Consider the following 25,200-nt stretch of genomic DNA (forward strand, 5'->3'; position numbering starts at 1 on the left):
CGGAGGTGGAGGACTTTGTGCTGTTGAAGGCAACTAGGGTTGAATGCATGAGAGGAGGCTCTGTCCAACGCCAGACCAAGCAGCATTAGAAACAGCCGACAAAATGGGCTTCTTACTGCCATGATCTACAATATAAAATGTGTTGTGCATGGGAGATTACCCATTTATATCATGCCTGGAGCAGGGCCCATCCTTTGTGCACTCCACACCCCTGTCATTGGGACAAAGCACTTTGACAATAACCCTCCCAATCCTGGAGTGTTCTGGTAGGTTAGCTGAGGGTTTTCGGAACAAGCTGGCCCCATGGGATCATGGGAGTCCCATCAGCACTTTCAGCTACAGCCCGTCCCTTACCACTGTGCAAAACAGTGCCCAGAATAGATTGCCAATAACCTCCTTATAGTCACGCCATGCTAATAGCTGTTTGGACGAGGAGAGGTGCTGACCTTCACGTGACCTTCTGTTGCTTTTGCAAAACCTTGCCAGAAAACACTTGGCACAAAGTTATCCCTTGGAAAACCCTGATAAATAATTAACAGGATCATGACTGATCTGTGTCGTTTGTATATTCATTTCATTAAAGATTAGCAGAACCTGTTTTTAGTAAGCACTCATTAAGCGACTTACAGTCCACTCATTACAGCAACAATCCCCTTGGAGCAACGTGACGTTAAGAGCCTTGATCAAGGTTACAATGGTGATTGTTCATAGCTTGTACCTTACAGATACGCATGTAACTTTTTATCTCAACATTAAACCACTACACACCACTTCATTTTCATAATAGGTTTTACAGTTATGCTTACTCAGAGCTTTAGCTAAACTTCTTTGAGTACAAGATAGGAAAGGTTTTTAAATTATAGTTTGTGTGATTTGATAGTAGTGTGAATGTGTTTCTCATGTTACCAGCAGAGGGCATAAGAACCAGAATACTAAGATGCAACGTGTGAAACCTACTAAAGTTTTTCGTTCTGGTGGAGCAGATTTTAAGAGAGGAGATGCTGAGATGTTAATTATTATATGCATGTGACTATATTTAGACTGAAGACTGAATGGAGTTTTATTATGTTAGTTTATGATGTGTCCCTGCTCACCTGCTGTATTTACTCCAAACTGAAATTCGGTACAGCAAGGAAAACAAAACAGAAGGGAGCACCTGCTCAGGGTAAGTCAATACCAGGGTATGTGCCTGCTCAACCAATTGGTCAAAATTACATTGAAAGAGCCATGAAAATCTCCAGGGCAATCTACTGGAACACAGTTCACCAAGTTTAGCAGGAATTTCTGACATGTTCTCCTGTCCCTCTCACTGCCAGTGAGCCAGTGAGAAATCCCATTGTCTTAGGGCAAATTATTCTAACATAAACAACACTTACTGTACTGTTTTAAAATAACAGACACAGAACATTGTTTACCAAATGCTTTATTGTTGCTCATACATTTCAAGACATTCAGTATTCTCAATATTAAAACACATAAGTGTAGTTTTTTTTTCTGTAGAAAGCCTACATAAAGCTTGTTTTCATCATACTGTAAGGTGTTGATCCAGTAATATCTATATTATTTTAAATCACAATGCTGTGGTCCAAAAAAGATGTCAGATAGCTTTGGCAAAGAAAAACAAAAGCAGTTTGCGCAGCACGGTATACTGTTGATTTGGTCAGAGATTCTGTATACACATTTTATTACCTACAATAAGTGTCATGCTATTTAAATGAATATAATCTAAACATTATTGACAGAGATTGCTCTAAATACAATCCCTAACTTCCCTAACAAAACCATGACTGATTCTGTATAAAATATAGTCATGATATAGCACATGTGATCATGATATACATAAAAAAAACTCTTACACTGAATGTCATATGAACCATTTTAACTTTAATATTTTAACATTATAATGAACAAACTATAAGCATTAATTAAATTATATAACAAAAAAGATTTATGAATATGTAAAATGATGTGAAAATGGCCATAATTATCTTTGTCCTCACTCTGTTTCTGAACAGAATGCAACCACAAAATATTCTTCATTATTAAATTGTGGCATGTAAATAGTGGAGAGATTTTTTAGGTCAGATTTTGGCACCAGAATCAAAGTGTACATGTTTTACTTTTTGAATTGATTGAGATTGTCCCTTAGCACAGAACCAGGACTGGGGCTTAGTTTTAGCTCATAATGTACTATATAAGTGCAGGAACATTGACCTTGAGTCTATATTTGCTAATCATCAGTAGGTCTGATAAGAACCTAGCTTTACACACCCACAGACCTCATGAGCATTCATATTTTTAGCTCTGTGGGTTGATTTTGGCCTTGAGCCCACTCTAATCCACCAGGCAAAACCATCACTGGACCAATCACCATTTGCATCAAGATCAGTGAATTCAGTAACAACATACAGTAGATGGTTGTAAGTTGACAGTTGTTTGTAAATTATGTTTCTATAGCCATAGAATCTGGCAAGAAATAACTGACAAAAAATAAAAAAAATAAGATGAATTTCTGCCATTTAGTGCTGACTACAAAGGTTTTAACACCATGAATTTGTGAGAACAGAAAACAAAGAAATCTAAATCCACCATGATTTGAGGGCTATCACATAGACTGACCAGAACTAGACTTAAGATCTGCTCCAGGGAGCCCTTCAGGGTTTCCAAGAGTTCCAATAATTTTAATGTATCCCTAGCTAATGTTCAGTAATCTGTTGTTTGCTTGACAAAATCCAACTAGTACAACCAGACATTTTTAGCCTATAATTAGCAAAAAGATACTCAGGGGTTACCAAAATCATCATTTTGGTATTTCGAGCCAAAAGGGGCATCTAAAAGATAAATTGGAGGTCAAGACAGGGACAAGGCCATGTGTGATAGTAGGTATAAACACACCATTATAAGTAAACTTTGAATGGTAGCTCTATGCAACGCTAGCTAGCAATGTAACTCTAAACATCACTGGTCTACTAATCCAATAGTGGAGCTTTAATAGCCTCAACTAAACAGACAAGGCTTTGGAATATTTAGAGATATTATTTAAAGGACCATTTGCTTTAGCTAAATAAGCATATATGCCATGGGCTATTTTCAATCCATTTACACCTTCCAGCAAAAGCCTATACCTTTCTGTTTTACCTTTTCTAGGCATCCACATACTGAAAAGACAAGCTCCGCCCCTTTACTGATCACTTCAGTCTCCCACATTACTGGCATTAGAGCAACACGCTGAACTGCGCAGTGTTCTTATAATGCCTTCGCTCTTCTTCCGTTGCCTGGGCTGCAGTGCCAGGCTGCTGACATTGTCCGTGGAGTCTTCCTTTTGAGCAGTCACAGCTGCAGCTGCAGCAGCTGCAGTCTCTTTGATCTGAAGTTCCAGGTGCTTTTGGATTGCTAGGCCAAGCTCTTCAGGGTCCACAGCTGCACCATACACCTCCCAGGTCATACCCTCAGCATCCCATTCCACCTCCTTCACAGGGGTCTTATGACACATGCGTTCTGCGATTAAAGGTGTGTCCAAGGTAGGATCCACTCTCAAACTAATTTCAGGTAATAAGTGAGAAAGAGGGGAAGCAAGGGAATCAGACGCAGTCTGCACACCAACATCTCTGAGCTCATGGTCAGATGTCATAGTAGTGGCATCTTTGACTGTCCTGTTAAAGCCAGTCTGGACTGTTCTGTCTAGTCTAAGGCAGGAAGAGTTCTGCCCTCTTAACTCGGATCCACAGCAATGGCCTGTACTCCGGCTGTCAAGTCTGGTCTCACTGATTGAGGACACAAGTGGTGGAAAACCAAGCAAGCCTGAATGGAGCAGTGATCTTTGTCCTGCACAAGGGCTTCCTGCACAAGGTGGCCGTGATATCAAATGTCCAGGGCATGGAAAAACACTGCAAGTATTCCTCAAACAGGCAGTGCTTATCATGTGTCCAGAAAAGGTATGGCATGCAGTTAAATGATGGCTTTTGCAGTTGCTCTGAGCATGGTCTTCTGTACTCTCTCCCTGTGGTGTGAAGTTGTTGCTAAGACCCGAAGAACTCATTCTACAAGGCATTCTGCAACAGCTGCATCCTGTCAGGTTCTCTGCAGGTCCGCAACATCGACAACATCCCTCTCTGCACACCAGACCCTTCATCCTTAAATCCCTATTTGTGGATGGTGAGTGTGGACCACTATGGACCTGATTTTGCCCCAGGAGTGGATCTTGCACTGGAGTCCTTTTGGGTGAGTCCTCCATGAAGCTCCAGGACCTTGCAGTTCCTCCGTGCCAGATTACAGTCTCAGGTGTACTGTTGCCACTGCACATGCTCCCCTGTTCATGGTCACAGACGTTCACAGGGACTCCCGTCGATGGTCCACCCAGACTGATAGGCCTTTGAGTACATGCTGCACTGCTTACGCTCTTACGCAAGTTCTGACTGTACCATGCCAGCTCCGTTCGTTGAGGAGGTCCACTCACCATTTCTGTTGAGCTTTTGGATAAAGAAATAATTGGCAGCTCATGGTCCTCCACTGTTTCAGTGTCCACAGATCCAAGACTGATGCTTGGAAGGTAGATCTCAGATGTAGGTCGTTGTCCTTCCTCCATATTGAAATATCTACTGGTAAAGAAGGACATACACTTATAAACTTATTATAATAGTATTTAATTCATATTTAAAACTTAATTATTCACACAATATATTTTAAACAATTATGAGTTTCTTAAGATAAAAAGGCACACCAATTCTTAGTTGTCTACTATGCAATCCATTAAATTTGATGAATCTTAAAGACCCTTAAATCTTTACTTTTACAATAGATAAAGCTGAGATTTCTATTGTCCTTATTGCACATAGATTAAAGTGAATAGGACAGGGAGATCCCTAGATATCTCTCCCTTGAATGATTGACCAGATTACAGACGGATAAGCCCAACTTCAGTCTTAAGATCATTAGCTACAACATGGGTATGCCAGCTCCTCTCAGAAGGACATTAATCCACATGGTGCTCCAGCACAGGTGGCTGATTCCACTCCACATGGTCCCACAAGGGACTGTAGGTTTAAATTTACGAATTGTGTCATACTTTAAGGTGACAATCATGACTGTAAGAGTGTTTTTCTCATTTTTAGGAACTCTCGAGAGCAATGAGTAAATGTGTGTCAGGCCTGTTCACATACAAATCACACCAAACCAAATCACACTGATTTTTTTTGGGAGACACTTTTGGGTCTGTCACTCCCCTACTGTCAACACACACATACTACTGACTCCAAACTACAGCACACTCACACTCTGATCTGTACAGTTATTCAAGGTACACTTCAAGTAGTAGATACTTTGCCATCAATGTGCCTTTTTAATGTAAATTTCAGTGGACTAAGTGAAGCAATATACCTGTGAAGCAACCAGAGGTTTAAGTGCCTCAAAGACACTGGCATTTCAGAACTGACAGGAGTAAACCTTACAACCTTGCAAACTTTGTGTTATCTTCTTGAATTCTTAATCATTAGGCCATCACCAACTGTTTATGTCCCTGTGACTACTTGCTGAATCATACCTTATAAATAATATAAACTTCCAAGGCTGCCTACACAGAATCTGCATATGCAGAACTCTGAAGAAATCAAAGCAGATTTCTGCAGAATTGGAACACGCAACATTCACAAAAGTTCTACAAATCTCTGATCCCTTGTGTGTTTGTTGTAGTGTTGTAGTGAATTTGACTATTGATTTCATCTACCTAAGTGTATAATAGACTTTTGCACTGTCTATAATTGTTATAATGTTCTCAAGAAAAGGTGTTTGGTTCCATGGGAATAGCAAATCGAAATCCCATGGGTGTCAAAGCCAGTGTTCACCATCCATCACATAGACTGCAAAAAATCTGCAAAGAATATATTATCATAAAATTATAAAACATTTATAATAGGTCTGCATAAGCACTTTTGTTGAAGTTTTTACCAGTTATTACAGTTACAGTTTATGTTACAGTTACAACTGTTTTGTTTCACAGTTATTTAACAGTATTTAATACCCGACTGAGAAGCACATCATTTTGTGAGTGTTTCAAAATAATAATAATAATAAAGCAGACCAAATCTCGAAAATAACCCGTACAAATGACTGAAACTCTAGCAGAATGGCAGATGTTATCTCTCCACAGGTATCATGGGAAAACATGATACTTATCTTCCCATTGCATCTAAAAATAACAGATAATGTGTTCACTGTAGACCCTCCTCTTCCACCTCAACCCATAGTCTCACCTACATTATTGTAGACAACCATACACCTGTACTACCGCCAGACTGTGACTCACACACACACACACACACACACACACACACACACACACACACGTAAATATAAACACTCCAGTGAAACTCTTATCCCCTACAAGAAAATCAAACAAGAAAAATCTTACCTTTTGGTTTTACTAGCAAACATACATGGTACAGTAAAGGCCTTGTGTCACCCTTTGTCTTTCCTTCCTTGTCATCTTCACTTCTGTTTTTTTTAAAGCCTCATTTGACCATTTCCATTCACACTGAGCAGCACTTGCTTTATGAAGACACAGCTGTGGTTTCCCTCATGGCCACAGGTAAGTCAACAACCTCCCTCCCTCCACGCACACACATGCACACATACATACCTCCCACTTCCGTCTCTCGTCTCCTTCCCCTCTGCCCAGACGGCTCCCGCCTCCTTCACTTCTCTCCTCTCCTCCACTCTTGCTCTCTCGCTCAGCTCTAAGTGAACAGGACAACAGAGTAGGTGTATTGCTGGATTATCAGTCGTTGTCATCTGATTACACACCACACGCTCCCTCTCTGAGAGGAAATCCACTGTGGAGTGGGGAGGAGGTGCAAAGACACACAGACAGAAATGGTGGGAAGGCAAGGAGTGCTATATGCGCAATGGAGGGAGCACAATTGTGTGAAAGTGTGTGTATGGGGTGAAGGTTGGGATTTAGAGGAAGAACAGGTAGATAATATTGATATGTCACAAAAAGAAATCGGATAATCATCCAAATCAATACAATAAATACTCTGTTTATATTTCTTACACACACATGTTAATTCTCACACACTCGTAGCTACTGCCGCTTACTCATCCATTCTCTCTCTTCCTGTTGCTATAGAAACAGCCATGCTCAATGGTACCCAATGCATTTTCATCATGTCTTTTTTTTAAGTTGTCATGGGAACAATGAAAACAGTCTCTTTGAAAGAAGGGCTTGTTGTGCCGGGAAACCACTATGATATATTTCTGTGACTCATTTTTTCTGATTCACCTGTCCATATGGCATTGTAAACTCACAGGTTCCATAATAATTCAGGCTCAGAGGGTTAAGCAAAGGCAAAATCCTGATATGCTGTTTTGTGCCTAAACATGCTACATTGTTAACATTTTTAATTGACCTTGAACAAACCTGATTTTTTTCCCCCCGTTTACGCACACATTTAGAACCTGATGCTGTAACAACATTTTGTTGGCATAATACCAAAACCTGTATGACTCTCTCGCAAAATATGAACATTTCTTCATTGCATGGTTTGTTTGCAAAATGCAGTTTACTAATTCCATTTTATAACTACATACTGAATCCATTTTATAAATAACTACATTAATATTTTTGTTGACAAAATCTTAAACTGGACAGGGTTCCCAGCGTGCATTGCATTAGGTGCTAACATGCACTGTTGCTAGCTAGCTCTTGTCAGACAAGAGCCAACATTAGTTACTTTGACACATCAAATTTTATTGAACTTTGCTCATTTCACTTAGGTATCTGCTACAGTATCTGAGGATGAGTTTACAGTAAGTAACCGGTGTTCTTATTCCAATCAAATGTCTAGAAACTTAATGCAAGTTAAGCACATTTAGAGGTATTGTGGGAACAGCAGACGTGTTGCCTGATTACAGCCTTGATAAACTTCCCCTGTTCTCAAAGAGTTATTCATTAACGCTTAGTTAATCCAAACTAGGCTACTGCGGACAACATAACATTCAAGTTATTAAACCACAGTCTATGAGCCCTGTGGTGGCTGATTCACTGAGATCAAATCATATTACAGAGGTAACATCCATTGTTAAATTAAACATTTCAGATTAGCTTCAGCAATTACCACTTTTATTTAGAAGTCCTTTTAGCTTGCTAATTACCTGTTAATAGTAACAGTTTGCTCACTGGACTGAATCAAGGTTTTGTGCTTGTTTGGAAATAAATACTGCAACTGGCAGAGCTCATATCGCTCACTTGCTTGAGCCAGTTTACGGTGTTGATTAACTAACCTGGGAAGCCTCAGGGGGTCTGTAGTACCCCACTGTAGGGTGACTGGGTTGTCAGAAGACACTGCTTACTCCCAATGAGACATCAGGAAGAGCGCCCATGAGACAGCCTCTGGGCAAAATGAGCAAAACTGGTGATTTGTGATTCACACTGACTCTACTGGAGAGAAAGAGAGGACTTTATTCAGTTAGGAGTTAGGCTGTGGCCATCCATGGCTGGTGAGTAGAGGATTATCAGAAGCTGTTGTACAAACTATACTTGAGAACTGTTTTACATATTATTATGTGATAGTGGATCTTTAAGACAAACAGACGACATTGTTTGTTACCATGCTGCAAATATTTGATCATCTAATGCTATTTAAAATAAGTTGTGCCAGACACATTATTATGTTCTATGTGTGTTAGTTGCACCAAAGCTTTCTTTATCAGACATGAGGGTCCAGTGCTGTCATAGCGACATGTATTTCTGTGCGTGCTAATGTGGTATGCTATTAGACTGCTGAGCAGTTGGGTGACCCCTGTACACTAATAATCTTCATGTGCAATTGAACAATTATTGACCAGTGAGGCAAAGTGCCCTTAGAATGCACAATTATGAGAGAATGCTAATAAAGACGCTTAAATGCATACACGTTTTCCCTTTTAGCTTACAGTTACCATCTGAGAAACCATTGTGCATGTCAAAAGCTTATTTAAAAGGACAGTTCACCCAAAAAATACGATTCTGTCATCATTTGAGCACAAACTAATTTAAATATATTTTAAATAGATATTTGAAGGAATGGATCTGTCCTATGATGAAAGTCAGTGGGGTCCAAAACAACATCAGAGTCCACTGACCACTGTATGGACAAAACATTTTAAAGACATGTCAAAATATTATCTATTATGTTTCGCAGAAGAAGGAAATTCATACAGATTTGGAATGACATGGGCGTGAGTATCTCATATTAAAACATGGATCTGTATATTAATTAAATGTAAAAGCAAACAAGCTTAAATAAAAAAATAATTTCAAATTTTTTTTTTTTTTCAGATGTGTTATAGTGTGTGTGTGTGTGTGTATAGTATGTTAAAATTACATTTTTTTTTCATAAAATCAGAAAAACCGCACACACATATATGTGCTGTATATGTGAGGGTGTAGCTTTTCTGATACACACATACACATGCACATTATTTTCATAAAATAATACGATAATGTTAAGCTTGTTTGCATACATTTAATAAGTGTACAAATCCTTGTTTAAATTGCCTAAGCACAGCAAGTCTTAAATAGATATTATTATATAATATTTAGTATATTATTATATAATATATAATTTTGAAGAGTTTATGTAAGTTTCACTTTTAATTTCTGAACTATGAGCTGTATTAAATTAACTACAATACCTGTTAGGAAGTTCTGGTTCACTGGCACTGTATTCCTCCAGGTGGCTGCAGTAAATCCCCGAAAGTAAAGGAGAAAACAGGTTGTTGCTCTAGAAATGTTGTGTTTCTTGAGCAGCAAAAACACAATCCGCTCCACCTATTACATGCAGGTCTCCACTAAAGTCTGTTGACACAAGACACTTGACACATCTATTTAAAAGGCATCTTATGAGAAAGAGACTGTCAATGGTGTCACACAGCAGGTTTTAGTTAATGCAAAGCCATGTTCTCTGTTGTATGATACACTGAGTGAGAGGGAGGGTGACTGGCTGCTGAGTTTGATTTGTGCCTGTGTGCCATTAGATCCACTTGTAGCGCTGGCTTGTGGACCTGTCGTGCAGCATTTCTGTTCCCTGCTGCTGTTTTGGCCTATCAGTGTATCTACTGTGGATGAAGAGACGAACTCAAGCGCTCTACAGGGGACTGATACCTGCCACCCCCACAATCCCACGATGCACCACTCCAGTGCTTCAGACATCACAGAGCAGCAGCTATGGGTAAATAACAGTTGTTGCTTGTCTAGAAATGGCAATAATACAAGATGTATACAGTATCACTGCAATGTAAGGTGAAACCAATTAAATAAATACATTCCATCCAAGCTCTTGGGATTTTTTTTTTATTTTTGCAGTAATGTAAGGGAGACTGGTACTAGATGTCACAGGGATTATAATAACTTTTTGTGAGCATGAATACATTTTCTCTTGCAGTACAGGTTTTTGTAGCCGATCCTTCATGTTCTTCATGTCTTCATCCTTCAACAGGTTTTTTGTAACCAATCCTTCATATCATAAGAGAGATTGGTGCTAGATGTCAATTTTTATATCTATTTATTATATTTATTTATATAATTGTTTATTCATTGATCATATTTATTTGTACATCCCAAGTAAATTTCTATTACTAATTATTATTATTAATTTATATTACTATCTTAAATATTATTATTCTAGCATTATTTATTTATTCATTTATTTATTCTAATACATATATACATTATATGCCGATATAAAAGTTTAATTAAGAAACTAAAAATATACAAACAACAAAACAAAACAATAAGTAAATATATAGACATAAGTGAATAAATAATACAATGAAAAAGTTATTTATTATAGACTTATTATAGACTTATTTACTTATGTGTTTATCTTATCTGGCATTAAATGCAGATATAATCATTTATTTGTAAGAAAATGTGAATAAAACATAAGTAAATAAATAAAAATAAAAATCTAACTAAATAAATGATAGTAAATAATTAACAATGTGAAATTTGTGACATCTGTAAATAGCATAATAAGTAAATAAATTATATAAAAATATATATAAAATAAATATAATAAAATAAATAGTTTAAATATCACATTTTCTTTATCTGGCATGTCTCTTATGACATTTCTCCATTGGAATGTGGAATGAAGTGCATCTGCATATATTTTTATCTTTGAATTTTCACAGCTCAGGTGGATGTTCCATTCTTTGTGCCGCCTCGATTCAAGAGAGCACCCCAACCAAACGAGAAAGAGAAAAGAGTTTAAAGAAAAGAGCATGGCCCCCGCTGAGGAATGGGATCTCCATCCGGATCTAAACACCCAGCGAGGCTCTGTAACATTAGGGAGTATGTCAGGAGGACTGGAAGGCATTAGACATTAGAAATGATGATACAAAGAAAGTATAAAGAGAACGTTTTGACTGTTTGGTTTCTCATTCTGCTCAATGTGGTTCTCTAGGTTGGTTCCCCCTTGGCAGCATAAGACCAGACTTGTACCAGCTCCCAGAGGAACCCAGTGAATGGGCCCTTCCCGATGGCTCAGCTGTTCGTCTGTGGTTCGCTCTGCGGTACCAGCAGAGAGAGAGCAGCTGGTGGTGTCCTCTCTGCTTGCGTGCCGCTAACCTGCCCTGTTCAGTGCCAGGGTAATGCACACTGGTAAAATTGCAGCTGTTTGCCATCCGATGATCGACGACAGCGTCAAGCCAAAGCACGGCGGAAAGGTTGTCATCCACAGTTCAATGACACCTTTGTGTTTCAGGTAGAGAGTCTCTCCTGATAAACATTGGCATTCTAAGTCACTGTATGTGGGTTACATTATCAGTCTTCCTCATTATGGTGGAAATTCAAGTGCTCTGAACTAATGCGTCATGGTTGTTTGTGAATTAATATTCAAAAACATTTTATTCTAATTAATGGAGAATCTTCTTGAAATTAGAGAAGACATTAGTTGATGTCTCCATCTACTGGCCATTGGTAGCAGGTTTTCTGTTTCATTCCTCTAAGCACTTAGAGGAATGTTCTGGGTTCAGAACAAGTTTGTGACGAACTGTTTTTTTTTTTTTTATATATATTTTGAAACATGAAATGTTTTTTAATTTCTCTTATTCTCAGGGAGGATGCATTTATCTGTCCAGTATCAATAAAAACAGTAATACTGTGAAATATTATTACAATTTAAAATTAATGTTTTCTATTTGAATATATTTTAAAATGTAATTTATTCCTGTGATGGCAAAGCAGAAATTTCAGTAGACATTACTCCAGGGTTCAGTGTCACACGATTCTTCAGAAATCATTCTGATATGCTGATTTGGTGCTCAACAAGGTTATTATAGCTAACTAGAACTAAAACCATATATTTTCATTTATTTTAACTTATAAACTTATAAACTTACATAATATAATATAATATAATATAATATAATATAATGTGATATAATATAATATAATATTATATTTAATATAATGTGATATAATATAATATAATATAATATAATAATATAATATAATATAATATAATATAATATAATAAAATAAAATAAAATAATATAAAATAAAATAATATAAAATATAATATAAAATAAAATAAAATAAAATAAAATAATTATAATATAAAAACTAATTTAAACTAATAATAAAAAAACTAATTAAATCTAAGTCAATACTTTCAATACTTCATCAATCAATACTTAATCTTAATATTTTTTTAGGAAACTGATACATTTATTTCAGGATCATTTGATGAAAAGCAAGTTCAAAAGAACAGAATTTGTTTGAAATAGAATTACACTTTTGACATTATAAATGTCTTTACTGTCAGCTGATCACTTTAATGCATCCTTGCTGAAGTATTAATTTCTTTCCAAAAAAATAAATAAATGACCCCAAACATTTAAATGGTACAGTCAGAATAAGGTCTGTTACCTGATTCCTCTGCCTTCTAACAGGTATCTAATGGCTGCATTGACCAGTGCTCTCTGAAAATGAGCATGTACACTGTGGACCATCAGAAGAAGCACCATCTTGTAGGTCAGGTCATGATCCCCCTCAGACATTCCGAACTAAAGGAGACAGCAGGAAAAGTGCAATGGAGGGATCTGGACAATGAAAGTGATCAAGTATGACACTTTAATATTAAAGGAATAGTTTACTCAGACATGAAAATTAGATCATCATTTACTCACTTTCATGTCTTTCCAAACCTGCATGAATTTCTTCTCTGGAACACAAAATAAGAATTTCCACAAAGGAAAGAAAACCATTCAGGTTTGTCATTGAGGGTGAAAATCAATTTTCATTTTAGGGTGAACTATCCCTGTAATCAGATTTTGAGGGGAAAGAATGCTGTACTAATTTGTGCTTTTTACTGCTGTTGTAGCCCCTTTCAAAAAATGGTGACATCCAGGTGTCTTTGAAACTACAATCAGTCCCTACACCGCCTCAACTGTGGTTGTTCTACGAGCGCGAGGGTTGCAGTGTTTGCAGTGATTCAGGTGAGAAGCAGTGGTACTAAAAAAATACAATACAGTGACAAGATGTCCTTGTGCATCTTTAACTTACATGTAAAATGATGGTACAGGTGTGTGCGCCCAGGTCTCTCTGAAGATACATACTCAGGTTGTGAGGAACAAGTGGACCACTGTGGTGAAAGGAAATAATCCATCCTTTAATGAGAGGCTTACCTCCAGAATCCTCCCCCAGGCAGCTGGACGCAGCCTGTCTGACCCTACAGCTCCAGCAGCCCAGCACAGAGGAACCTGGTAACTGTCAGTCAATCATTTCCAAGGCGACAGGGCACCACTGAAAACATGTATTATTATTAACTAAAACTAAAGCTAATAAGAACTAAAACTGAAATTAAAATTTAATTAAACCTAAATAGTAATATTTAAAAAAAAAAATGCATTCAACAAAATTACTAAAAATTAAAATTAAAAGTTAATTAAAAATGCTAAAAACACTAATAATATTTATAAATAATACTAAACCCTATTATAGTAATAATAATAATACCATACCCATATTGATTAATCACAACTGGTTGACTGGCTACAACAAAGAAAAATGTACAACATTTAAGAAATATTTAAAAAAACAAACAAAGTGTTGATGTTAAACGAATAACACATATTTAAGATTATGCACTATTTCAAGGGTCACTAATTAAATTGTTACACTTTAATGGTAATTAAACTCACTCAAACTGTTAGACTGATAATATAATATGTAATTAGAAATTCTTTAAACATTCACTAGTGGTCTCAGATATTACAGTTATTTTAAACGCACGACCATTAAAAAATTGTTACCTCTGTATCTGTACTCAGTCACTATATTTTGTCTGTACTGGCAGTGTTGTTGGGCATTGTGGTCATTGGGCCGTTCATGTATGCGAGGGGCAGAGAGCTGGAACACTGGAACGACATGGTCAGCAAACCACAGGAGCTGGTCAGGCAGTGGCACCCGCTGGGATCCGCTGACACAGTACAGGAACTTTCAGTGAAACAACATGCAACAAACTCAATGCCACTTTCCCTCCTCTCTTTGAAAACAACGATAGCCTTTTTTCTTGCCTTTAGGGGTTGTAAGTGTTTTCCCTTTCAAGGGACCTTCGAACTGCGTCCTCTAGGGGGTCCGCTACGGGGAACACCTCGTCGTGACCCGTGTCTGAAGCATACAAATGAAAAAAAACACCAACGATTGGCCGGCGACAGCCTCTGACGTCACTACCGGTGCGACTATAAAACAGGCATCGGGAAAACACGTCATTCTCTTCTTCGTCTTCATTGACTGTTTTGTTTGAAGCGTGCATCTGAAAGAACCGGTAAGAGCGCTCTTTCTCTGTCTATCATGGCGACTACTAGCAAGCGTTTAGACAATCTATGCATCCGTGTCGGCGTTATTTGACACCTGATGACACACACGATCTTTACGTGATTTGTTTGGGTAAAGAGCACGCACGCGATGTCTTTGAGGAGGCAATCTGCGTGCATTGCGAGCATTTTTTCAAGAAAAAAGCTCCGCTCTCGTTTCGTTCTCTCTCTTTCCGAAAAAAAGAGAGAAAAAAAAAGGCAGCCATCTGCTTCCCGCGTTTCAGGACCCGCCGTTGCTGAGGCACGGAGGAGAATGAGCTCGTGAGAATTTCAGGTGGATCTGTCTGAATGGTTTAAAGAGGGATTTTCTCTATAGCGCTTAAAAAATGGCGGCGGACGAGAGAGAGCCTCGGAGGATGATGTTATATCTTTAACACTTTCTGATACTGAGGTTAGTGCTCTGCGGGGTTTTTACCCAGGAAAAGCAGGAGATATTTGAGGATGGTGAAGAAGCTGAGGCTGAGCCTTCTCAATTCTCCTGCCCTGCGTATGTAGAGCTGTTGGAGTTTATGGATCGCGCCTCGATGAGCGTTTTATGTTTCCGACCATAGCCCTCCAGCTCAGGTGAGCCTTCCATTTCTGCCTGATCTCCATACAGAGATCGAAAGGGAAATGAAAGAGGCCGTTTTTGTTAAACCCTAGTTTTGGGTATCAACAGCTCTGCTGACAAACTGATATTTTCTGGTGGGATCTGGCATCTGGCGGGGAGACATCCTCTCTTAATCTCCCTCCTTGCCATCTGGGGAGACATCCTCTCTTAATCTCCCTCCTTGCCATCTAAGCCCCTTCAAGCAATGCATCTTGCTTAAATGGCAAGGCATACGCAGCAGCAGTCAGGCTGTGGCTTTTATTACAAAATAAATGCTTCAAGCATATCAGACTGATCTGCTAAGAGACCTGGATAAAGGCGAAAGCCTTTTTCCCTGATCAGTAGCCGAGCTGCGCCGCACCACAGGCTTCTCTCCAGGCTACTAAGCAGGCCGCCTCTGCCAAGTGCAGGACTATGGCGGCCATGGTTGGTGGCGGAGAGACATCTGTGGATGAACCTGGCAGGCATCGGGAAGAAAGAAAAGGCTTTCTTCTCGATGCTCAGGTTTCGCCTTCTGAACTTTTCGTTATTTCCGTTGAGACGGTGATCGAGAAGTTCGGGGAGACGAAGGCGCACTCCGCTGCTTTACAGATCCTTCGTTCCCACGAAGGTCCAGGTCTGAGCCCGAACAACATAGGGGTCCTGGCCTGTCTCGATCTGAGGATCAAAGACGGGCACAGAAGGCTAGTGTCGCAACTCACGCTCCTCCCCCACCTGCGGGCAGGGTTAAGAGGAATTGTGGGTCACAAGGGGGTAAGCAGAACCTAAGGGATGTGATCCAGACGAGGCAGCGTTCTCGTCTGAGACAGAGTGATACTGAGGTATCTACTCGTTCCCTTTAGGGATTTTTAACTTCTGCTTTTATCCTCCCCTTCCTAATTCCCCTGTAACCACCAGCTCTCCACCTCTCTAACGCATAACAGTCTCCTATGCTGGACCTATAATGTTTTTGGCTGGTCCTATGTTCATAGCAACCACCTTACTGATGGTCCGGACTAAAAGGAGGCGCCCCTTGAGCGGGGCTCCAGCGCAGGAGGGTGGGAGTATAAAAATAACCCTTTCTGTATATACTTGTGTAAATTGCTGGTGGTTATGTCTACTAATAAACTCTGTGAGTTTCCTTTGCAGTGCTCAGTTACAGTGTTTACTAAACACTCGTCAGCACCAGCCATCCGGCTACATGTTCCGGTATCGGCTGAGATCACAGGTTTCTGCGGGAGCCTCCTTGATCATCAGGCCTGGCACAGCACTGCAGGGAATTTCATGGATGTCCGGCCAGGTCACCCTGAGGGGTCTCCTGGCCGCTTAGGGGCTGTCGCATCCAGCGGGAAGTGAAGGTGGCAGTTACAGCAGTCTTCTTGTATATGCGGCCTCAGGTGAGCTCCCCTCGCTAGAGGTTTATAAAATTTGAGCTTGCCTCTCCCGTGCGGTTCAGCGCCTCTGCGATGCTTAGGAACCTTTAGGTACACACGCTAAGCTCTGTGTACTTTCTGAAAACAACATGGTGGTCAGTGTGCACGTGAACACTTTGCGCACTTTCTAAAAATCCACATATTGGTAAGTGCGCACGCAAGACTCTGCGCCCTTTCTGAAATCCTGTATGGTAAGGGTTACGCGCTCCGCCTCGTTCCCTTTCTTGAGATGATTAGACCTTGGTTCCTTAGGCTCCATTCAGCCAGTGTGTATTTGTTTATACACTTCAAGCATCGCTTCCCTCAACATGAGGGGCTATTCGGCGATTCTCGTGGTAGTTTAGCAGCGCTCCCCTTTTCCAAGAAGGGTCGCCTATGAGCGTGCTACTCTGGATTCAGGGTTCTCCTCTCATATGAGACTGAGTTCACTGTTTTTCCCAGAGCGCTCCAGCATTATTTCCACAGATCGAGTTGATGACTCTCAAACATACTTTTTTGAGATGCACCATTCCATCTATGAGCTGCTCTATCAGAGTGCCACGAGAGCCCTTCCTTAGAACAGTATTTGAAAATCCATGATATGGTAAGTGTGCACGTGAAGTCTTTGCACACTTTCTGAAATCCACACTGTGGTAAGTTCGCACGCTAGGTACTCTCTGCGTTCTTTCTAAAATCCTATATGGTGAGGGCTTCGCGCGGTTGCTTCGTGCCCTTTCTTGAGTTGGTAAAAGCCCTGTTCATCTTGGGCGCCACTCCACCCATGTATCCTCGGATACCTATCTAAACAGGGTGTTGCTACTGGAGATCTGTTGAGACAGGCTCCTTCAGCAAGCTTTTGCGGAAGCAAGCTGTAGCCCCTGTGTGACAGGCAAGACTTAGTATAAAATGCTAGGTTCCTAGCCGTATCCCTTTAAAAGAATCTTTCCTGATTCCAAGCCTTTAGCCTCTACCATCGGGCCGAGGCCCTAACAATCAAGTTGGGTATGTAGCTTAAGGCCTTTGGCCGTAAGGGGTATTGTCCCAGACAGCCGTCTAAACGTCCGGGGGCAACTCCTTCCATTGAAATGGTAGAGGTTGGTACTTAGTGTTCGCCATGATTCTGCCTTCCACTCCAACCTCAGCATTGCGGACCGGGGGTATCCTTTTACCCATAGCGGACACCTAGAGGACGCAGTTCGAAGTTCACTTGAAAGGGAACATATCAGGTTACGTAATGTAAACATGGTTCCCTGAGTTATGGAACGAGACACTACGCGTCAATCTAGCTCCCTGCAATGGCTTCGTACGCAAGACACTTTCGACGAAGAAGTGAAATGACGTGTTTTCTTCCCGATGCCCTGTTTTAATCGGTCGCACCAGGTGGTAAGTGAGCAGAGGGATGTCCGGACGGCCCACTCGTTGGTGTTGTTTCATTTGTATGCGTCTATACACACTGGTTCACGACGAGGTGTTCCCCATAGCGACACCCTAGAGGACGCCTCAGTGTCTCGTTCACTACTGCAGGGAACCATGTTTTACATTCGTAACCTGAGACGTTTTTTTTTTTTCAGTAGAAGACCTGATGTCAGAAAATCAATTGGAATTAAACAATGTTTAAAGAAAAAGTTTATTGATAGCAAGTGAGTTGTGAATGAGGTTTGCCTTTAAGTACATAATTTTAAACTGTTTTGCTCTTCAAAGTCCCTTCAGAATTACAATTGTGTGACTTGATGCAGGAGGTAAAAATACAGTCCAGTTGTACCACAGTGTTCTCACATTTTTAACCAATGAATTTCCATTAATTTTTTTTGTGTATTAATGGAGAAGGATTTTGTTTCATTTGGATTCATTTGATTTGCATCTAGCCATCCATATTTCAATCCTATTTTTCCTTATGTAGGGGTCGCAGTGATTGTTACTAAATTGTTGCAGAGAACGGCCAACCCATTGTAAACTGGTTTGATTGGATATATTGAAAATAATTATTCACTCACTAATTGGACATATACTACCATTCAAAAGATGGATCTGGTAAATTACTTAATTGATCAAACAAGACAGAGTAAAAATATTTGTAATGTTACAAAAACCTTTTATTTCAAATAATTTCTGTTCTTTTAAACTTTATCAAATAATCTTGAAAAAAAATAACCACATTTTACAAAACATTAACCAGCACAACTGTTTTAAATGACAATAATTAGGAGAAGAAAGTTCTTGAGTGGCAAACCAGCATATTAGAATGATTTCTGAAGGATCATGTTCTTTGCTATCACCGGAAAATAAAAAAAAATAAATAACTCATTACTGGTGAGCAGAAGAGTCAAAAACAGTAAAAAAAAAAAAATTCTTGCCCAAAAAAAAATTACTAACAATAAAAAAACTCAAAAACAGAAGCCTTGGTGAGAAAATGCAAAAAAATTCAAAAAAAAATCTTAACAACCCCCAACTTTTGAATGGTAGTGGCAGCAAACTACACAATAGCAAAATCTAGTCATACAGTATTAACAAGCCTAATAATCCCTTAATATTTCCCCTCATTTCCATGTCGAGGGAACGCCTGCACACTACAGTGGTGAAATCCCCCTTCCCCTACTAAGCCTACATGCATGTAATATGGATTTAGGTCACTTTGACAGGGGTTTTGTACATGGTTATTTTTGCAGTTTTCAATCCATACTGAAATTTAAAACCCAATTATGTGTAACACTGCTCAAGTGGGAAGTTGTGTGTGGGAAGTCATGGCCTAATGGTTAGAGAGTCGGACTCCCAATCGAAGGGTTGTGAGTTCGAGTCTCGGGCCGGCAGGAATTGTGGGTGGGGGGAGTGCATGTACAGTTCTCTCTCCACCTTCAATACCATGACTTAGGTGCCCTTGAGCAAGGCATTGAACCCCCAACTGCTCCCGGGTGCCGCAGCATAAACATGGCTGCCCACTGCTCCGGGTGTGTGTTCACAGTGTGTATGTGTGTTCACTGCTCTGTGTGGGTGCACAGTTCGGATGGGTTAAATGCAAGAGCAACGAATTGCTGAGTATGGGTCACCATACTTGGCTGAATGTCACGTCACTTTTTTTTTTTTTATTTGGTACATTAGGTAAGTCTGCTTTAAACCTGGACTGTGTTTGGACCCAAAAAACGTCTGTTAATATATAGACAGACACAATTTTCATCTGTTAATCTATTTCCATTGGTGCATGTAGCTGCTCTGACCGCTGAGCGCGCTGGGTCTGGATAATGTCCACTACTGTAAGGCCTGCTTATAGACTAATCCAGCAGAGTTCAGAAAGGCTAGACAGATTGCACCAGCACGGCGTCCACCTGTTTCTCATGTTTCTATGTACAGTCATCGTAGATCTATAGGACTTAAACTGCTGCTGGACACAACATGTCTTGTGACCTGGCCTGTGATTTTGGCTCTTTTTTTGGGAAAAAAAAAAAAACCTCGGGTTCAGGTGGAACGCATTCAGACATGACATCTGAGCTATTGGAAAACGAGAGCAATTATATTCTATGTTTGTGCTTTCAGATCCATTCTTTTTACGAATGGCTGAAATGAGCTCCCTTAATGTTGGGACATGGTTCACACCAGATCACCAGTTTAGGCCACCTCAGATGTTCATTATTATTGTGAGTCCAAAAGCACTACAATGAAGCCTCACAAAAGGGTATGAAGCACTGCTGCCCTCAGATTCCTCTTTCTCGGAATGTTCTTCACTGAGCATCTGATAACTTTATACAATTTTGGGCAGCTGCCTAGGTGGGCAAAGTTTCGGTAGGAGACGGTGTCCAGTCATGGGGGCGCACTTTTTGCGCCCGCTACAGCAAATGTGGGGCACCACTGTTGAAGCATCATTCTACCATGCAAACAGAGTACTTGGCCGTTCAGTCCATCTTGTTTCAGCCTGAACCCCCACCATTCACAGGCGTGAAGAGAAGCTGAAGAGGAGCAGGCAAACGCGCGTGAGGTGTCCACGGAGGAAAACCCGCGCACGCCCTCAACGAACTCACGCCCCTTCGTCCCATGTAGAGAATTGTAGCCATCTTCTCAGCCCATGTTGGCCAGGGTTATCAGACGACCAGAGAGGGCTACAAGAGCTTCAGCCATTGCCTCGTTTTCTTAATGTAACTGGAGAGAAACGCGAATATCGCCGTCGTGGGACAGTCTCCAAGCCTCAGGAAATCCATCTTGTTGGGCAAGTCTGGTGGCTTAAGAAAAAAAAATCCATCTTACATTCGCAAACTCAAGAGTGTCAGACAATCGTAGCAACAAGGGAAATTTTTTGGCGTTTAGACTGCCTACCTAGGCTACCGCTGTTTTTGCCTAGAAAAATCTGTGCGATGTGAACTGTATTGCAAGGTGACACTCCACCTCGCAGACCTGTACATGTCTATCATCCCTCATATGGTTCCAAACGCTGAATTCATATTGTTTTTCTTGCCAAAAACACAAAATAATATAATTAAAAAAATATTGTGAAACCAAATCAGCACCGGAACCCTTTGTTCATTGAAAAAATATAAATAAAATAAAAAACAACACTGAAGCTCAATTTCAAATATGTTCTTTTGTGTCAACAGAATTAAAAAAAACAAGGTCACAGGTTTTAAACAACATGAGAGTGAGTAAACTATGAATAATTCGGTTTTGGGAAGTCATGACTGTTAAAAGTAGGTGTTTATGTATCTCTCGCGTTGTTTTTGAGCCGGTCGACGGTGTATTATTTCGGTTATCGGGGGGGGGGCATAATTAATTCACAGCTCTTGCGCACTTACTTTTCTATCTCTCATATTGAATGTCACTCTTCAGGAAATCACAATAGTAAAAGGCGTTTTTCAAATACGCTATCATTTCCAATGACAAACTTGTGCATTTTCAAAAGCTTTCAAAATGGAAACTATTTTAAAACTTCATCTTTATTTTTTAAACTATACGTTGTCATCTCAGATTCAAGTTTGAAGCTAAAATCCAAAAATAACCTCTTATACAAATCAATTCAGATCAACCTTTGTTATGGCAAATAGTGTGCTTCAAATGTTACTAAAATTTGTCTTACACAATGACATACTAAAGTATGACTAATGCCTCTCACATCAGTAGCGCTGGGGTTAGAAGAATAGGGCAAAAGTTCAGGTTCACTCACTACTGTCATAGCAAATTCTTGCGATGGCCTGGCTAACGTGAAGGAGAAGGTCCTGGTCTTGGCTTAGCAGTAAGGTCACAAGGGCAGACACAATTCCTGTCTCAAAGCATTGCTCTCTCACAGGAGCTAAAGAAAGATGGAATTATAAAATAATCAGTAGTCAGCCAGTGATCTTTGACTATGAATATTAAGTTAGATCACAAGCTCTCATTATTTGCAGTTTATACAGCTTATTAAAGGGACAAATCCCACCAGCGACCTGAGCTTGTTGTAGCTAAGGTCTTGTTCAACCTTTTTGGTTACAGCTCAGCCCATATTTTAACCACAAGGCTATACCAACATACACACGTATTATATTTGTACATAAAACATTTGTTCTTACCGTCTCTGGCCAGTTCCAGCTACCAGTCTGGCTGTGTGAGTAGTGAGCGTGCTCTTTATTCTTAAAATCTGAGCCAGAACAGGCAGAATACCGCTTTCTACCACCTGCTCTGATGCACCTTTCTCTAGGTCAGGAAAAACACATTACACAAAGTTTGGGGTCAGGAATATATATTGATGTTTATGAAAGAAGTGTCTAATGTCTGCATATTTTTTTATGATCAAAAATACAGTAAAACAGTAATATTGTGAAATATGATTACAATTAATAACAGTTCTCTATTTTAATATATTTTCAAATGCAAATGATTTCTATAATGCCACAACCTTTCCAATATGCTGATTTAGTGGTCAAGAAGAAAGTCATTTCTTATTATTATGTTGAAACACAATTGTGCTGCTTAATATTTCCAGGATTCATTGATTCGTTAATGAAGAAAAACGTCAAAAGAACAGTATTTATTTAAAAAAGTATTTTTTTTTTGTAAAATTATAAATGTCTTTACTGTATTTTTTTGATCCATTTAATGTGTCCTTGGTGAACAAAACTATTCATTTTTTAATTGTAATGACCCCAAATCTTGTACGTTGATGTATATAAAACCCATCCCTCTGAAAGTACAACACATTGGATAAACTGTGTACATCATGCTAGACTATTCTTGTCTGTAGTGAACATATGGATGTACTGTACGCACAGATTAACAAATGATGTTTCCACAAACTACAGAGGTCACTCACAGCTGCCCACCTGGTTGCTTGTTGTACAAAGGAGCAATCTGGCTAATTGTTTGTGTCACTTAATGGCTCTCACAGAGACAATGCGGATTACAGCATCTCTGTTTTCAAATCCACAGGAGTTGAGTATCCTTCTCACAACCATCCCGGTTGATGTGTTAATAATGGTTTCTCACCTGTGCCTGGGTGTTTCGCGATATGTCAGGGAAAATGCACAGTCAGCTGGTCTTTATCACAAAATAAACCTGACAGTACATTATCCTGCTTTTTACACATAAACAATTGATTTAAGTCTGTATTATTTGAACTATGTGAGAATAAAGTTAATGCAAAATGATCCCAAAGACATAAAACTAGCATAGCTATAAAAAAAAAACCATTTGCTTAGGATGACAGCTAATTATACTGTTTGGAGGTCATTATGCAAAAATATTCAACCTTCAAGTGTTGCAACTGACCAGGCAAAATCACATTTTCCAGAGAGACACATAACTTATGATAGTAGCCTCAGTCATGTCTAGCCAAAGTGTAAATGCAATACGCACTAAGCAGCTTTCAGAACTCACTCAAAGTGCTGGCACATTCTGCATTATCTAGCTCATACCAATTTACAACAGTTAAAATTTACTTTATAAAGTCATAATCTATTAAGAACTGTCACAAAATATTATAAATATTATAATTATAACATAATATTGTTATAGCAATATTATAACGATTATTATAACATAACATTATATTATTATAATGCTCAGAGGGCCTGGTTTTTTGTTACATAAGTGCTCAACTAGTCCTATGCATGTCTGAATTGACTCTGCATTGAAGTTTATTTAGACATTTACACTTAGACACACAAATACAACCACATGTACATTTTTCATCTGGCTTATCCTGTCTTAAACAAATAATTTAAATCTTAAATTATATAACAAAAACCTGAAATACTCACTTCTTTCTATGGCAACATTCAATAATACGGTGTCCAAATATGGCTTTAGTTCCTCCTCGACAAGTTCTGTGCTCACACTGATGGCCTCTATTGCAGCACTTAGTGAATCTGAGAAAAGAAAACGTACATAAAAATGCACTTCCTTCAGACAGTCTTCGCATTGTGCCTGTTGTTACTTACCCTTGGGCGCATTGGGCAGTGGACGACTGGCCCCCATCATGTCTATATGTCTATGTGAGGTTGTGATGACCTGTTTAGTTCTCAGCACTGCTTGTGTCCCAGATTACCACGGCAGTCTAAACTGTGTTTCTGATCTAAAATCTCACACTGCTCCATCTCTTGCTCTGTATCTGTAAAGTACAACATTTGTGCAATATTGTCCTTTTTTGTCCTCCACCTGTTTTTTTTCCACTCTTATCCGGGCTGTGTATGTTTGCGACTCCTCCCTCCCACACTCATCACATTTATTTTCTTCCTCTCAATCCCTGTCTCTCCACCGCCTGCTCTGATTCAGACCTTCACTAATGCACTCCAAATCCTCATCTGATGAAAGCCTCACAGTGGACAGGACACCTGTAGGAAACACTGGGAACTGCAGAAAGCCCACATCAAATATCTCCAAGAGGGCAGAAGAGAGAGAGGAACAACAAACAGACAAACAATATCACTGGCTCAGTTACAAATCTAACTCCATGGTGAGGATTTTCTCTGCTTTTTCACGAGGGCTTCAGAAAAGTGGCTTTGTGGGGAAATCTTTTGTGAAAATACAAAAGATTACAAAGTAGTTGAAGTGAACATAATTGAAAACAAACCAATTAGCCATTATTGACTTCTTAGGGCACTTATAAAACAGACAAATTACTACAGTAACTACATGTTATTAAATTAAACAGTTTTAACATGTTCTGAAATACTGGTTGCCACCACAATGCTAGTATGATGCTATGTGGCTGCAAAGCTGTTCCGGAATGGTTGTAAACGTATTGTTACATGTTACTTACTGGATCATATAAAAAAATATCTCTATGATGTTCTGGATTGTGTCCCTCCTGCCATATTTTGTTGTTTAAGAAAAATTGCAAGATGCTTCACAAAAACCCACCGTTTCAGATATCTCTGGCTCATTGCACAAATAATGTTTTTTAAATTTTAA

At 39.4% G+C, this 25,200-nt stretch overlaps 1 protein-coding gene and 1 pseudogene across 6 annotated transcripts; one reads left to right on the forward strand and one right to left on the reverse strand.

Moving 5' to 3' along the window:
* Positions 1–1,407: 1,407 nt before the first annotated feature.
* On the reverse strand, positions 1,408–9,859 carry LOC109100230. 6 transcript variants are annotated; one of them, XM_042778556.1, is made up of 4 exons: positions 9,670–9,859; positions 8,278–8,386; positions 6,635–6,731; positions 1,408–4,598 (listed from the first exon to the last, which is right to left on the reverse strand). In XM_042778556.1, exon 4 carries the CDS (start codon positions 4,583–4,585, stop codon positions 3,194–3,196), a length of 1,392 nt encoding a protein of 463 aa, XP_042634490.1. In that variant the 5' UTR covers positions 4,586–4,598; positions 6,635–6,731; positions 8,278–8,386; positions 9,670–9,859; the 3' UTR covers positions 1,408–3,193. The 6 variants fall into 6 exon arrangements, with proteins under 6 accessions (XP_042634490.1, XP_042634489.1, XP_042634486.1 ...); XM_042778555.1 differs by having other exon boundaries at positions 8,278–8,434; XM_042778552.1 differs by lacking the exons at positions 8,278–8,386; positions 9,670–9,859 and having other exon boundaries at positions 1,408–4,595; positions 6,635–7,229.
* Positions 9,208–14,571, forward strand: LOC109099856 (annotated as a pseudogene).
* The last annotated feature ends 10,629 nt before the right edge of the window (positions 14,572–25,200 follow it).

The sequence above is a fragment of the Cyprinus carpio genome, chromosome A21 (genome assembly GCF_018340385.1).
Source record: "Cyprinus carpio isolate SPL01 chromosome A21, ASM1834038v1, whole genome shotgun sequence".
Classification (NCBI taxonomy): domain Eukaryota; kingdom Metazoa; phylum Chordata; class Actinopteri; order Cypriniformes; family Cyprinidae; genus Cyprinus; species Cyprinus carpio.

Excerpts from the sequence above, each read along its gene's own strand:
- LOC109100230 (XM_042778551.1), bottom strand. The coding sequence starts at position 6,786 with ATGACAACGACTGATAATCCAGCAATACACCTACTCTGTTGTCCTGTT. Across the intron at positions 4,599-6,634 it reads ACGAGAGACGGAAGTGGGAG|TAGATATTTCAATATGGAGG; the intron begins GTATGTATGTGT and ends CTTCTTTACCAG.